General features: G+C 51.3%; 1 protein-coding gene across 1 annotated transcript in view; it reads right to left on the bottom strand.

The window, feature by feature from the left end:
- Positions 1-1,117: 1,117 nt before the first annotated feature.
- Positions 1,118-17,066, bottom strand: part of LOC137307721 (glutathione S-transferase P-like) — an 18,443-nt gene continuing 2,494 nt past the window's right edge. Inside the window, exons 2-6 of the mRNA XM_067976901.1 lie at positions 16,945-16,980; positions 14,678-14,784; positions 12,608-12,695; positions 2,698-2,801; positions 1,118-1,360 (exon numbers count right to left, since the gene is read on the bottom strand). Of these exons, the coding sequence (XP_067833002.1) occupies positions 1,133-1,360; positions 2,698-2,801; positions 12,608-12,695; positions 14,678-14,784; positions 16,945-16,980 (563 nt within the window). The 3' untranslated portion in view covers positions 1,118-1,132. The remainder of the gene's footprint in view (positions 1,361-2,697; positions 2,802-12,607; positions 12,696-14,677; positions 14,785-16,944; positions 16,981-17,066) is intronic.

The raw sequence follows: 17,066 nt of genomic DNA, 5'->3' as shown, positions 1-17,066 counted from the left end.
TGTCCCCCACTCTATACCCAGTGTCAGCATCGAGCGCTCCCAGGGGGCAGGTACAGCACGGGTTAGATACAGTGTAGAGCTCCCTCTACATTACCCTGACAGTGTGTCCCCCACTTTATACCCAGTGTCAGCATCGAGCGCTCCCAGGGGGGCAGGTACAGGACGGGTTAGATACAGTGTCGAGCTCCCTCTACATTACCCTGACAGTGTGTCCCCCACTTTATACCCAGTGTCAGCATCGAGCGCTCCCAGGGGGCAGGTACAGCACGGGTTAGATACAGTGTAGAGCTCCCTCTACATTACCCTGACAGTGTGTCCCCCACTTTATACCCAGTGTCAGCATCGAGCGCTCCCAGGGGGCAGGTACAGCACGGGTTAGATACAGTGTAGAGCTCCCTCTACATTACCCTGACAGTGTGTCCCCCACTTTATACCCAGTGTCGGCATCGAGCGCTCCCAGGGGGCAGGTACAGCACGGGTTAGATACAGTGTAGAGCTCCCTCTACATTACCCTGACAGTGTGTCCCCCACTTTATACCCAGTGTCGGCATCGAGCGCTCCCAGGGGGCAGGTACAGCACGGGTTAGATACAGTGTAGAGCTCCCTCTACATTACCCTGACAGTGTGTCCCCCCACTTTATACCCAGTGTCGGCATCGAGCGCTCCCAGGGGGCAGGTACAGCACGGGTTAGATACAGTGTAGAGCTCCCTCTACATTACCCTGACAGTGTGTCCCCCACTTTATACCCAGTGTCGGCATCGAGCGCTCCCAGGGGGCAGGTACAGCACGGGTTAGATACAGTGTAGAGCTCCCTCTGCATTACCCTGACAGTGTGTCCCCCACTTTATACCCAGTGTCAGCATCGAGCGCTCCCAGGGGGCAGGTACAGCACGGGTTAGATACAGTGTAGAGCTCCCTCTACATTACCCTGACAGTGTGTCCCCCACTTTATACCCAGTGTCAGCATCGAGCGCTCCCAGGGGGCAGGTACAGCACGGGTTAGATACAGTGTAGAGCTCCCTCTACATTACCCCGACAGTGTGTCCCCCACTTTATACCCAGTGTCAGCATCGAGCGCTCCCAGGGGGCAGGTACAGCACGGGTTAGATACAGTGTCGAGCTCCCTCTACATTACCCTGACAGTGTGTCCCCCACTTTATACCCAGTGTCAGCATCGAGCGCTCCCAGGGGGCAGGTACAGCACGGGTTAGATACAGAGTCGAGCTCCCACATTAAGATGGTGTTCTCTACCTTGTCGCCGACTAAATACTCCTTTCCGCCTCTGTTCTTCGACAAGAGGTTTTCGAATGGCTTCACCTCTGCGGGTAAATTCTCGATGAAAGCTGCTTTGCCAGTGTCCTGAGGCGGGGGGGAAGGCAGAGGGGACGGGGAAGGAGACGGAACAGAGGGGTGCAGTGAAAATTACTTTTGTTCGCAGACCCCGTGATCACGCACCGTTTGAGTTCGTCCGACTGGCTGGTAACTGCTCCAGGAGCAGGAGGAGGCCATTCAGCCCCTCGAGCCTGTCCCACAGGAACAGGACGAGGCCCATTCAGCCCCTCGGGCCTGTTACACAGGAACAGGAGGAGGCCCATTCAGCCCCTCGAGCCTGTTACACAGGAACAGGAGGAGGCCCATTCAGCCCCTCGAGCCTGTTACACAGGAACAGGGGGAGGCCCATTCAGCCCCCCTCGAGCCTGTCCCACAGGAACAGGAGGAGCCCATTCAGCCCCCCTCGAGCCTGTTACACAGGAACAGGAGGAGGCCCATTCAGCCCCTCGAATCTGTTACACAGGAACAGGAGGAGGCCCATTCAGCCCCTCGAGCCTGTTACACAGGAACAGGAGGAGGCCCATTCAGCCCCTCGAGCCTGTTACACAGGAACAGGAGGAGCCCATTCAGCCCCTCGAGCCTGTTACACAGGAACAGGAGGAGGCCCATTCAGCCCCTCGAGCCTGTGACACAGGAACAGGAGGAGGCCCATTCAGCCCCCCTCGAGCCTGTTACACAGGAACAGCAGGAGGCCATTCAGCCCCCTCGAGCCTGTTACACAGGAACAGGAGGAGGCCCATTCAGCACCCCCCTCGAGCCTGTTACACAGGAACAGGAGGAGGCCCATTCAGCCCCTCGAGCCTGTTACACAGGAACAGGAGGAGGCCCATTCAGCCCCCCTCGAGCCTGTTACACAGGAACAGGAGGAGCCCATTCAGCCCCTCGAGCCTGTTACACAGGAACAGGAGGAGGCCCATTCAGCCCCCCTCGAGCCTGTCCCACAGGAACAGGAGGAGCCCATTCAGCCCCTCGAGCCTGTTACACAGCAACAGGAGGAGGCCCATTCAGCCCCTCGAGCCTGTCCCACAGGAACAGGACGAGGCCATTCAGCCCCCCTCGAGCCTGTCCCACAGGAACAGGAGGAGGTCACCCCTTAATCTTCTACACTCGAGGGAACACAAGCCCGGTCTGTGCGACCCGTCCTCGGGATTCAACCCCTTTTAGCCCCTGGGAAATCTGGGCCTCCCTCCCTCTCCGAGGGCCGATATATCCTTCCCGAGGGGGCGGTGCCCAGGACTGGACGCAGCTCCTCCAGACGGGGTCTGAGCAGAGCCCTGTCCGGCTGTCAACCTGAAGCCCTCCCCGTTTTGTATTGCAGCCTCCCTCTTGAGATAAAGGTCCCCGTAAAACTCCAGTTGACTCACATATTCCTTGTAGATTAATATCGCGTACTTCAGACGCTGGTCTTCGACTCCATCGTTCACCATGTCGATCAGCGTGGCCTCTTTGAGATCCTTGCCGTACAAGTCTTGACCGAAAGGAGATACAGTGTCAACAGTTGGCTGAGCGACCTGAGAATTGGATCGAACCAAGTAGGCCTCAGGCCTCAGATAGGCCGTTTCCGCAAATGGGTTGAGGACACCCAGCTCCGCCTCACCTCCACCTCCCTCGACCCCCCCCTCCTCTCTCTCTCTCTCTCACCGCTTGTCCCACACCCAGTACTGGATGACCAGAAGTTTTCTCCAACGAAAAATTGGAAGGCTGACTCCATTGCCTTCGGGTCTCCCCTGCCGCAAACTCTGTTCCCTCGCCACCGACTCCATCCCTCCCCCTCGGCCTCCTGTTTGACCCTGAGGTGAGCTTCTGACCCCATCTCCCCTCCGTCACCGAGGCCGCCTACTCCCACCTCCGTGACATCGCCCGCCTCCGCCTCAGCTCATCTGCCGCTGAAACCCTCACCCGCGCCTCTGTTACCTCCGGGCTCCGCTATTCCCAATGCCCTCCTGGCCGGCCTCCCATCTCCCGCCCTCCGTAAACTCCAGCTCATCCGAAGCTCTGCTGCCCCCCCCCGCCTGTATCCCAACTCGCACCGAGTCCCGTTCACCCATCACCCCCTGCCCTCTCTGGACCAACACTGGCTCCCGGTCTGGGAACACCTCGATTTTAAGAATACTCATCCTCGTGTTCACATCCCCTCCATGGCCCTCGCTGCCCTCCCTATCTCTGTAGCCTCCTCCAACCCTCCGAGATCTCTGCCCTCCTCCGATTCCGCCCTCTTGTCCATCCCCCCACCACCGATTCCCATCGTTCCACCATTGGCGGCCGTGCCTTCAGCTGCCTTGGGGGCCCCGAGCTCTGGAATTCCCTCCCTCAACCTCTCCGTCTCTCCCTCCTCCTTTAAGACGCTCCTTAAAACCTCCCTCGTTGACCGAGCTTTTGGTCGCCTGTCCGAATATCTCCTTACGCGGCCCGGTGGGGAATTTTGTCTGGTTGACGCTCCCATGAGGCTCCCTGGGACGTTTTTGCGACGTTAAGAGGCGCTGTCGTCACGGGAGCTGTCGTTGTTTGCTGGTTTGAAGAGGGCGTTAAGCACGTTCGGGCCTACGTTATCAGTCGGGGAACGCAGAACAAGAGAGATGAGATCTTGCTCTTGAATCTCATCCATTGAAAGTTCCACCTTGACCCCATTTCCATGTCCCACACCCCACCCAAACCCCCGTCTTCAGATTATTCCCGTTCACTCATTCCTCACACCCCATGGTCGAATAGGCCTCAGCCGCTCGCCGTCTTTCGCTGGTTATCTTTGCCTGACCGATTTAAATTTTGCTGTAAATTTTCTCGGCTCACCTCATTCACCGAGGGAAGGCTGGACTGGTCGAGGATCACTGTAGGCCTGTATATCAGCGTGTATATTGGTAGAGGGTTACTGTAGGCCTGTATATCAGTGTGTATATTGGTACAGGGTTACTGTAGGCCTGTATATCAGTGTGTATATTGGTACAGGGTTACTGTAGGCCTGTATATCAGTGTGTATATTGGTACAGGATTACTGTCGGCCCGTATATCAGTGTGTATATTGGTACAGGATTACTGTCGGCCTGTATATCAGTGTGTATATTGGTACAGGATTACTGTCGGCCTGTATATCAGTGTGTATATTGGTACAGGGTTACTGTCGGCCTGTATATCAGTGTGTATATTGGTACAGGATTACTGTCGGCCTGTATATCAGTGTGTATATTGGTACAGGATTACTGTCGGCCTGTATATCAGTGTGTATACTGGTACAGGGTTACTGTCGGCCTGTATATCAGTGTGTATATTGGTACAGGATTACTGTCGGCCTGTATATCAGTGTGTATATTGGTACAGGGTTACTGTAGGCCTGTATATCAGTGTGTATATTGGTACAGGGTTACTGTCGGCCTGTATATCAGTGTGTATACTGGTAAAGGGTTACTGTCGGCCTGTATATCAGTGTGTATATTGGTACAGGCTTACTGTCGGCCTGTATATCAGTGTGTATATTGGTACAGGCTTACTGTCGGCCTGTATATCAGTGTGTATACTGGTAAAGGGTTACTGTAGGCCTGTATATCAGTGTGTATATTGGTACAGAGTTACTGTCGGCCTGTATATCAGTGTGTATATTGGTACAGGGTTACTGTAGGCCTGTATATCAGTGTGCATACTGGTACAGGGTTACTGTAGGCCTGTATATCAGCGTGTATACTGGTACAGGGTTACTGTCGGCCTGTATATCAGTGTGTATATTGGTACAGGGTTACTGTAGGCCTGTATATCAGTGTGTATATTGGTACAGGGTCACTGTAGGCCTGTATATCAGTGTGTATATTGGTAGAGGGTCACTGTAGGCCTGTATATCAGTGTGTATATTGGTGCAGGGTTACTGTCGGCCTGTATATCAGTGTGTATATTGGTACAGGCTTACTGTCGGCCTGTATATCAGTGTGTATATTGGTACAGTGTTACTGTCGGCCTGTATATCAGTGTGTATACTGGTACAGGGTTACTGTCAGCCTGTATATCGGTGTGTATATTGGTCCAGGATCACTGTCGGCCTGTATATCTGTGTGTATATTGGTACAGGGTTACTGTCGGCCTGTATATCAGCGTGTATATTGGTACAGGGTTACTGTAGGCCTGTATATCAGTGTGTATACTGGTACAGGGTTACTGTAGGCCTGTATATCAGCGTGTATATTGGCACAGGGTTACTGTAGGCCTGTATATCAGTGTGTATACTGGTACAGGTTTACTGTAGGCCTGTATATCAGCGTGTATATTGGTACAGGGTTACTGTAGGCCTGTATATCAGCGTGTATATTGGCACAGGGTTACTGTAGGCCTGTATATCTGTGTGTATATGGGTACAGGGTTACTGTAGGCCTGTATATCAGCGTGTATACTGGTACAGGGTTACTGTAGGCCTGTATATCAGCGTGTATATTGGCACAGGGTTACTTTGGCCTGTATATCAGTGTGTATACCGGTACAGGTTTACTGTAGGCCTGTATATCAGCGTGTATATTGGTACAGGGTTACTGTAGGCCTGTATATCAGCGTGTATATTGGCACAGGGTTACTGTAGGCCTGTATATCAGTGTGTATATTGGTACAGGGTTACTGTCGGCCTGTATATCAGTGTGTATATTGGTACAGGGTCACTGTAGGCCTGTATATCAGCATGTATACTGGTACAGGGTTAATGTGGGCCTGTATATCAGTGTGTATATTGGTACAGGGTTACTGTCGGCCTGTATATCAGTGTGTATATTGGTACAGGGTTACTGTAGGCCTGTATATCAGTGTGTATACTGGTACAGGGTAACTGTAGGCCTGTATATCAGTGTGTATATTGGTACAGGTATACTGTCGGCCTGTATATCAGTGTGCATACTGGTACAGGGTTACTGTAGGCCTGTATATCAGTGTGTATATTGGTACAGGGTTACTGTCGGCCTGTATATCAGCGTGTATACTGGTACAGGTTTACTGTAGGCCTGTATATCAGCGTGTATATTGGTACAGGGTTACTGTCGGCCTGTATATCAGTGTGTATATTGGTACAGGGTTACTGTAGGCCTGTATATCAGTGTGTATATTGGTACAGGGTTACTGTAGGCCTGTATATCAGTGTGTATACTGGTACAGGGTCACTGTAGGCCTGTATATCAGTGTGTATACTGGTACAGGAATACTGTAGGCCTGTATATCAGTGTGTGTATTGGTACAGGGTTACTGTCGGCCTGTATATCAGTGTGTATACTGGTACAGGTTTACTGTCGGCCTGTATATCAGCGTGTATATTGGTACAGGGTCACTGTAGGCCTGTATATCAGTGTGTATATTGGTACAGGGTAACTGTAGGCCTGTATATCAGTGTGTATATTGGTACAGGGTTACTGTCGGCCTGTATATCAGTGTGTATATTGGTACAGGGTCACTGTCGGCCTGTATATCAGTGTGTATATTGGTACAGGGTTACTGTCGGCCTGTATATCAGTGTGTATATTGGTACAGGGTTACTGTAGGCCTGTATATCAGTGTGTATATTGGTACAGGGTCACTGTAGGCCTGTATATCAGTGTGTATACTGGTACAGGGTTACTGTAGGCCTGTATATCAGTGTGTATACTGGTACAGGGTTACTGTAGGCCTGTATATCAGTGTGTATATTGGTACAGGGTTACTGTCGGCCTGTATATCAGTGTGTATATTGGTACAGGGTTACTGTAGGCCTGTATATCAGTGTGTATATTGGTACAGGGTCACTGTAGGCCTGTATATCAGTGTGTATATTGGTACAGGGTTACTGTCGGCCTGTATATCAGTGTGTATACTGGTACAGGGTTACTGTAGGCCTGTATATCAGTGTGTATACTGGTACAGGGTCACTGTCGGCCTGTATATCAGTGTGTATACTGGTACAAGGTTATGTCGGCCTGTATATCAGTGTGTATACTGGTACAGGGTTACTGTCGGCCTGTATATCAGTGTGTATACTGGTACAGGTTTACTGTAGGCCTGCATATCAGTGTGTATATTGGTACAGGGTTACTGTCGGCCTGTATATCAGTGTGTATACTGGTACAGGGTTACTGTAGGCCTGTATATCAGTGTGTATATTGGCACAGGGTTACTGTCGGCCTGTATATCAGTGTGTATACTGGTACAGGGTTACTGTAGGCCTGAAAATCAGTGTGTATACTGGCACAGGGTTACTGTCGGCCTGTATATCAGTTTGTATATTGGTACAGGGTTACTGTAGGCCTGTATATCGGTGTGTATATTGGTACAGGGTTACTGTAGGCCTGTATATCAGCGTGTATATTGGTACAGGGTTACTGTCGGCCTGTATATCAGTTTGTGTAATGGTACAGGGTTACTGTAGGCCTGTATATCAGCGTGTATATTGGTACAGGGTCACTGTAGGCCTGTATATCAGCGTGTATATTGGTACAGGGTCACTGTAGGCCTGTATATCAGTGTGTATATTGGTACAGGTTTACTGTAGGCCTGTATATCAGTGTGTATATTGGTACAGGGTCACTGTAGGCCTGTATATCAGTGTGTATATTGGTACAGGGTTACTGTAGGCCTGTATATCAGTATGTATATTGGTACAGGGTTACTGTCAGCCTGTATATCAGTGTGTATATTGGTACAGGGTTACTGTAGGCCTGTATATCAGTGTGTATATTGGTACAGGGTTACTGTAGGCCTGTATATCAGTGTGTATATTGGTACAGGGTTACTGTCAGCCTGTATATCAGTGTGTATACTGGTAAAGGGTTACTGTAGGCCTGTATATCAGTGTGCATACTGGTACAGGGTTACTGTCAGCCTGTATATCAGTGTGTATACTGGTAAAGGGTTACTGTAGGCCTGTATATCAGTGTGCATACTGGTACAGGGTTACTGTCAGCCTGTATATCAGTGTGTATACTGGTAAAGGGTTACTGTAGGCCTGTATATCAGTGTGTATACTGGTACAGGTTTACTGTAGGCCTGCATATCAGTGTGTATATTGGTACAGGGTTACTGTCGGCCTGTATATCAGTGTGTATATTGGTACAGGGTCACTGTCGGCCTGTATATCAGTGTGTATACTGGTACAGGGTTACTGTAGGCCTGTATATCAGTGTGTATATTGGCACAGGGTTACTGTCGGCCTGTATATCAGTGTGTATACTGGTACAGGGTTACTGTAGGCCTGAAAATCAGTGTGTATACTGGCACAGGGTTACTGTCGGCCTGTATATCAGTTTGTATATTGGTACAGGGTTACTGTAGGCCTGTATATCGGTGTGTATATTGGTACAGGGTTACTGTAGGCCTGTATATCAGTGTGTATACTGGTACAGGGTTACTGTCGGCCTGTATATCAGCGTGTATATTGGTACAGGGTTACTGTCGGCCTGTATATCAGTTTGTGTAATGGTACAGGGTTACTGTAGGCCTGTATATCAGCGTGTATATTGGTACAGGGTCACTGTAGGCCTGTATATCAGCGTGTATATTGGTACAGGGTCACTGTAGGCCTGTATATCAGTGTGTATATTGGTACAGGTTTACTGTAGGCCTGTATATCAGTGTGTATATTGGTACAGGGTCACTGTAGGCCTGTATATCAGTGTGTATATTGGTACAGGGTTACTGTAGGCCTGTATATCAGTGTGTATATTGGTACAGGGTTACTGTCAGCCTGTATATCAGTGTGTATACTGGTACAGGGTTACTGTAGGCCTGTATATCAGTGTGTATATTGGTACAGGGTTACTGTAGGCCTGTATATCAGTGTGTATACTGGTACAGGGTTACTGTAGGCCTGTATATCAGTGTGTATATTGCTACAGGGTCACTGTAGGCCTGTATATCAGTGTGTATACTGGTACAGGGTTACTGTCGGCCTGTACATCAGCGTGTATACTGGTACAGGGTCACTGTAGGCCTGTATATCAGTGTGTATATTGCTACAGGGTCACTGTAGGCCTGTATATCAGTGTGTATACTGGTACAGGGTTACTGTCGGCCTGTATATCAGCGTGTATATTGGTACAGGGTTACTGTAGGCCTGTATATCAGTGTGTATATTGGTACAGGGTCACTGTAGGCCTGTATATCAGTGTGTATATTGGTACAGGGTCACTGTAGGCCTGTATATCAGTGTGTATATTGGTACAGGGTTACTGTCAGCCTGTATATCAGTGTGTATATTGGTACAGGGTTACTGTCGGCCTGTATTTCAGTGTGTAAACTGGTACAGGGTTACTGTCGGCCTGTATATCAGTGTGTATATTGGTACAGAGTTACTGTCGGCCTGTATATCAGTGTGTATATTGGCACAGGGTTACTGTCGGCCTGTATATCAGTGTGTATACTGGTACAGGGTTACTGTAGGCCTGAAAATCAGTGTGTATACTGGCACAGGGTTACTGTCGGCCTGTATATCAGTTTGTATATTGGTACAGGGTTACTGTAGGCCTGTATATCGGTGTGTATATTGGTACAGGGTTACTGTAGGCCTGTATATCAGTGTGTATACTGGTACAGGGTTACTGTCGGCCTGTATATCAGCGTGTATATTGGTACAGGGTTACTGTCGGCCTGTATATCAGTTTGTGTAATGGTACAGGGTTACTGTAGGCCTGTATATCAGCGTGTATATTGGTACAGGGTCACTGTAGGCCTGTATATCAGCGTGTATATTGGTACAGGGTCACTGTAGGCCTGTATATCAGTGTGTATATTGGTACAGGTTTACTGTAGGCCTGTATATCAGTGTGTATATTGGTACAGGGTCACTGTAGGCCTGTATATCAGTGTGTATATTGGTACAGGGTTACTGTAGGCCTGTATATCAGTGTGTATATTGGTACAGGGTTACTGTCGGCCTGTATTTCAGTGTGTAAACTGGTACAGGGTTACTGTCGGCCTGTATATCAGTGTGTATATTGGTACAGAGTTACTGTCGGCCTGTATATCAGTGTGTATATTGGCACAGGGTTACTGTCGGCCTGTATATCAGTGTGTATACTGGTACAGGGTTACTGTAGGCCTGAAAATCAGTGTGTATACTGGCACAGGGTTACTGTCGGCCTGTATATCAGTTTGTATATTGGTACAGGGTTACTGTAGGCCTGTATATCGGTGTGTATATTGGTACAGGGTTACTGTAGGCCTGTATATCAGTGTGTATACTGGTACAGGGTTACTGTCGGCCTGTATATCAGCGTGTATATTGGTACAGGGTTACTGTCGGCCTGTATATCAGTTTGTGTAATGGTACAGGGTTACTGTAGGCCTGTATATCAGCGTGTATATTGGTACAGGGTCACTGTAGGCCTGTATATCAGCGTGTATATTGGTACAGGGTCACTGTAGGCCTGTATATCAGTGTGTATATTGGTACAGGTTTACTGTAGGCCTGTATATCAGTGTGTATATTGGTATAGGGTCACTGTAGGCCTGTATATCAGTGTGTATATTGGTACAGGGTTACTGTAGGCCTGTATATCAGTGTGTATATTGGTACAGGGTTACTGTAGGCCTGTATATCAGTGTGTATATTGGTACAGGGTTACTGTAGGCCTGTATATCAGTGTGTATACTGGTACAGGGTTACTGTCGGCCTGTATATCAGTGTGTATATTGGTACAGGGTTACTGTCAGCCTGTATATCAGTGTGTATACTGGTACAGGGTTACTGTCGGCCTGTATATCAGCGTGTATATTGGTACAGGGTTACTGTCGGCCTGTATATCAGTTTGTGTAATGGTACAGGGTTACTGTAGGCCTGTATATCAGCGTGTATATTGGTACAGGGTCACTGTAGGCCTGTATATCAGCGTGTATATTGGTACAGGGTCACTGTAGGCCTGTATATCAGTGTGTATATTGGTACAGGTTTACTGTAGGCCTGTATATCAGTGTGTATATTGGTACAGGGTCACTGTAGGCCTGTATATCAGTGTGTATATTGGTACAGGGTTACTGTAGGCCTGTATATCAGTGTGTATATTGGTACAGGGTCACTGTAGGCCTGTATATCAGTGTGTATATTGGTACAGGGTTACTGTAGGCCTGTATATCAGTGTGTATATTGGTACAGGGTTACTGTCAGCCTGTATATCAGTGTGTATATTGGTACAGGGTTACTGTAGGCCTGTATATCAGCGTGTATATTGGTACAGGGTTACTGTAGGCCTGTATATCAGTGTGTATATTGGTACAGGGTTACTGTCAGCCTGTATATCAGTGTGTATATTGGTACAGGGTTACTGTCGGCCTGTATATCAGTGTGTATACTGGTACAGGGTTACTGTAGGCCTGTATATCAGTGTGTATATTGCTACAGGGTCACTGTAGGCCTGTATATCAGTGTGTATACTGGTACAGGGTTACTGTCGGCCTGTACATCAGCGTGTATACTGGTACAGGGTCACTGTAGGCCTGTATATCAGTGTGTATATTGCTACAGGGTCACTGTAGGCCTGTATATCAGTGTGTATACTGGTACAGGGTTACTGTCGGCCTGTATATCAGTGTGTATATTGGTACAGGGTTACTGTCAGCCTGTATATCAGTGTGTATATTGGTACAGGGTTACTGTCGGCCTGTATTTCAGTGTGTAAACTGGTACAGGGTTACTGTCGGCCTGTATATCAGTGTGTATATTGGTACAGAGTTACTGTCGGCCTGTATATCAGTGTGTATATTGGTACAGGGTCACTGTAGGCCTGTATATCAGCGTGTATATTGGTACAGGGTTACTGTAGGCCTGTATATCAGTGTGTATATTGGTACAGGGTCACTGTCGGCCTGTATATCAGTGTGTATATTGGTACAGGGTTACTGTCGGCCTGTATATCAGTGTGCATATTGGTACAGGGTTACTGTAGGCCTGTATATCAGTGTGTATATTGGTACAGGGTTACTGTAGGCCTGTATATCAGCGTGTATATTGGTACAGGGTTACTGTAGGCCTGTATATCAGTGTGTATATTGGTACAGGGTCACTGTAGGCCTGTATATCAGCGTGTATATTGGTACAGGGTTACTGTAGGCCTGTATATCAGCGTGTATATTGGTACAGGGTTACTGTCGGCCTGTATATCAGTGTGTATATTGGTACAGGGTCACTGTAGGCCTGTATATCAGTGTGTATATTGGTACAGGGTTACTGTAGGCCTGTATATCAGCGTGTATATTGGTACAGGGTTACTGTCGGCCTGTATATCAGCGTGTATATTGGTACAGGTTCACTGTAGGGCTGTATATCAGTGTGTATATTGGTACAGGGTCACTCACCGTGTTTGCGTCCCAGGTAGCGCAGAATGGCGTTGGATTGGAACAACTCAAAGTCGCCATCTTGAAATTTGGGCAACTGACCGAAAGCCTGAAACGAAGGAGGGGATATTTATTCATTGATCGTTTTTCCTTGATGGCGGAAGTTGGGACTTTGGACGGCTTCGCTGACCCGACCTTTAACCTCCCGGGATTGGCTCTCGGGGTGTGCGCCAACCCCCGCGTCCCTAACCAGGCCGGAATTTATTGCCGCCCCTGAGAAGGAGTCGGGCTGGGACGCGAAGGAGGGCGGTTGAGGGCCAAGGGCCCGGCCTGGGGCTGGAGTCACGTGTCGGCCCCGGTTCGGAGGGCGCGATCGGCTGGGGGCCAAGGGCCCATCGCACCTCCTTGGGATCGTGGTGTGGAACGTTCTGGAGAAGCAGGAAGGGAGGCCTACCTAATAGGCAGGGACCCTCCTGTGCTCGAGGGGAGGTGTAGTTAATACAGGAAGACACCAATAGAATGGGCATGTAATTGGGAAATTAATTTCAATATAGATCAGTGTGAGGGGGTGCATTTTGGTAGGAAGAATAAGGAGGCCACACACTGCTGGGATAATCAGAGTCTAAATGGGGGAGAGGAGCAGAGGGATCTGGGGGTACAGATACACAAATCACTAAAAGTAGCGACACAGGTTAATAAGGTCATAAAAAAGGCAAATCAAAAACTGGGGTTCATTTCTGGAGGGATAGAATTGAAAAGCAGAGAACTTATCTTAATCTTGTATAGAACCTTGGTTAGACCACACTTGGAGCACTGTGCACAGTTCTGGTCTCCATATCCCTTGGTTAGACCACACTTGGAGCACTGTGCACAGTTCTGGTCTCCATATACCTTGGTTAGACCACACTTGGAGCACCGTGCACAGTTCTGGTCTCCATATACCTTGGTTAGACCGCACTTGGAGCACTGTGCACAGTTCTGGTCTCCATATACCTTGGTTAGACCACACTTGGAGCATTGTGCACAGTTCTGGTCTCCATATACCTTGGTTAGACCACACTTGGAGCACTGTGCACAGTTCTGGTCTCCATATACCTTGGTTAGACCACACTTGGAGCACTGTGCACAGTTCTGGTCTCCATATACCTTGGTTAGACCACACTTGGAGCACTGTGCACAGTTCTGGTCTCCATATACCTTGGTTAGACCACACTTGGAGCACTGTGCACAGTTCTGGTCTCCATATACCTTGGTTAGAACACACTTGGAGCACTGTGCACAGTTCTGGTCTCCATATACCTTGGTTAGACCACACTTGGAGCACTGTGCACAGTTCTGGTCTCCATATACCTTGGTTAGACCACACTTGGAACACTGTGCACAGTTCTGGTCTCCATATGCCTTGGTTAGACCACACTTGGAGCACTGTGCACAGTTCTGGTCTCCACATACCTTGGTTAGACCACACTTGGAGCACTGTGCACAGTTCTGGTCTCCATATTATAAAAAGGATATAGAGGCACTGGAGAAGATGCAAAAAAAGATTCACAAGGATGATACCAGAACTGAGAGGTTTATAACTATCAGGAAAGACTGAACAGGCTGGGGCTCTTTTCTCAAGAAAAGAGAAGACTGAGGGGTGACCTGATCGAGGTCTTTAAGATTATGAAAGGGTTCGATAGGGTAGACGTAGAGAAGATGTTTCAACTTGTGGGGGAGACCAGAACTCGGGGGCCATAAATATAAGATCGTCACTAATAAATCCAATCGGGAATTCAGGAGAAACTTCTTTCCCCAGAGAGCGGTGGGAATGTGGAACTCGCTCCCACAAGGAGTAGTTGAGGGGAATAGTGGAGATGGATTTAAGGGGAAGCTTGATAAACACATGAGGGAGAAAGGAATAGAAGGATAGGGTGATAGGGTGAGATGGAGTAGGGAGGGAGGAGGCTCGTGTGGAGCATAAACACCGGGATAGACCTGTCGGGCCGAATGGCCTGTTTCTTTGCTGTAGACTCAAAAGTAGGTAACTCAGCACAGGCCGAGGGTGGAGCCTGGGCCTTTACTGATCTGTGTCCCTGCCCCTTGACTCACGCATGATTTCTTCAGGGGTCCATCGAGCCAATTCTCCATTTTGACCACCTCCTCGGTCCAGGTGGCTCCCTGGTCGGCCATCAGCATCCTCATCGCTGAGCAACGCCCTGTGGGGGTAGGGGGAGAGGGGAGGAGGGGGTGGGGGAGAGGAGGAAGGGGAGAGGAGGAGGGTGAGAAGGAGAGCGGGAGGCGGAGGGAAGGGAAGGGGAGGGGGAGAGAGGGAGCGGGGAATGGAGGGAGGGGGAGAGGGGAATAGAGGGGAAGAGGGGGAGGAGGGAGAGGGGAATGGAGGGGAAGAGGGGGAGGAGGGAGAGGGAAATGGAGGGGAAGAGGGGGAGGAGGGAGGGGAAGGGGAAGAGGGGGTGGGGGAGAGGAGGAGGGGGAGAGGAGGAGGGTGAGAAGGAGAGCGGGAGGTGGAGGGAAGGGAAGGGGAGGGGAGAGAGGGAGAGGGGAATGGAGGGAGGGGGATAGAGGGAGAGGGGAATAGAGGGGGAGAGGGGAATGGAGGGGGAGAGGGGTGGAGGGAGGGGAAGGGGAGGAGAGGGATGGGGGAGAGGAGGAGGGTGAGAAGGAGAGCGGGAGGTGGGGGGAGGGGGAGAGAGGGAGAGGGGAATGGAGGGAGGGGGATAGAGGGAGAGGGGAATGGAGGGGAAGAGGGGGAGGAGGGAGGGGAAGGGGAAGAGAGGGGTGGGGGAGAGGAGGAGGGTGAGAAGGAGAGCGGGAGGTGGAGGGAGGGGAAGGGGAGGGGGAGAGAGGGAGAGGGGAATGGAGGGAGGGGGAGAGAGGGAGAGGGGAATGGAGGGAGGGGAATAGAGGGAGAGGGGAGTGGAGGGAGGGGAAGGGGAGGGGGAGAGAGAGGGAGAGGGGAATGGAGGGAGGGGGATGGAGGGAGAGGGGAATGGAGGGAGGGGAAGGGGAGGGGGAGAGAGAGGGAGAGGGGAATGGAGGGGAAGAGGGGAAAGGGGGGAGACCAGAGAGGAGGGGACGAGGAGGGGACGAGGGGGAGGGAGAGGGAGGGAGGGAGGAGAGGGGGGGGGGGAGGGGGAGAGGGAGGGGGAGAGGGGAATGGGGAAGACCAGAGAGGAGGGGAAGAGGGGGAGGGAAGGGAGGGAGGGGAAGTGGAGGGAGGGGAAGTGGAGGGAGGGGGAGAGGAGGGGGTGAGAGAGGGGGGAAGGGGAGGGGGAAGGGGAGGGAGGAGAGGGGAGAGAGGAGGAGGGGAGGGAGGAGGCGGGAGAGAGACGGCCAGGGGAGGAGGGAGGAGAGTGGGAGAGGGGAGAGAGGAGGCAAGAGAGAGGCGGCCAGGGAGGAGGGAGGAGAGTGGGAGAGGGGAGAGAGGAGGCGAGAGAGAGGCGGCCAGGGGAGGAGGGAGAGAGTGGGAGAGGGGAGAGAGGAGGCGAGAGAGAGACGGCCAGGGGAGGAGGGAGGAGAGTGGGAGAGGGGAGAGAGGAGGCGAGAGAGAGGCGGCCAGGGGAGGAGGGAGGAGAGTGGGAGAGGGGAGAGAGGAGGCGAGAGAGAGACGGCCAGGGGAGGAGGGAGGAGAGTGGGAGAGGGGAGAGAGGAGGCGGGAGAGAGGCGGCCAGGGGAGGAGGGAGGAGTGTGGGAGAGGGGAGAGAGGAGGCGAGAGAGAGAGACGGCCAGGGGAGGAGGGAGGAGAGTGGGAGAGGGGAGAGAGGAGGCGAGAGAGAGAGACGGCCAGGGGAGGAGGGAGGAGAGTGGGAGAGGGGAGAGAGGAGGCGAGAGAGAGAGACGGCCAGGGGAGGAGGGAGGAGAGTGGGAGAGGGGAGAGAGGAGGCGGGAGAGAGACGGCCAGGGGAGGAGGGAGGAGAGTGGGAGAGGGGGAGAGAGGAGGCGAGAGAGAGAGACGGCCAGGGAGGAGGGAGGAGAGTGGGAGAGGGGAGAGAGGAGGCGAGAGAGAGGCGGCCAGGGGAGGAGGGAGGAGAGCGGGAGAGGGGAGAGAGGAGGCGAGAGAGAGAGGCGGCCAGGGGAGGAGGGAGGAGAGTGGGAGAGGGGAGAGAGGAGGCGAGAGAGAGAGACGGCCAGGGGAGGAGGGAGGAGAGTGGGAGAGGGGAGAGAGGAGGCGAGAGAGAGGCGGCCAGGGAGGAGGGAGGAGAGCGGGAGAGGGGAGAGAGGGGGCGAGAGGAGAGAGGCGGCCAGGGAGGAGGGAGGAAGACAAAATATGGTGACCCACTGAGATCTCAGGAAACCCCGCTGGCCAACCCCCTCCCCCCCGAAATTTCCAACCCCTCGAGAGGCGGTTTGACTCTTACCTCGGACTGGGAAGTAGGTGATGGTGGATCCAGGCACTGAAAGAGAAAGGGGGAAATCGAAGGGTTAAATCAGACCGGCTCTGGCAGGGGGTCACACCTCTCCTGACAGGAGGGACTCCCTC

The sequence above is a fragment of the Heptranchias perlo genome, unplaced genomic scaffold (assembly GCF_035084215.1).
Source record: "Heptranchias perlo isolate sHepPer1 unplaced genomic scaffold, sHepPer1.hap1 HAP1_SCAFFOLD_1097, whole genome shotgun sequence".
Classification (NCBI taxonomy): Eukaryota; Metazoa; Chordata; class Chondrichthyes; order Hexanchiformes; family Hexanchidae; genus Heptranchias; species Heptranchias perlo.
This window is presented reverse-complemented; position numbering and strand designations above follow the sequence as displayed.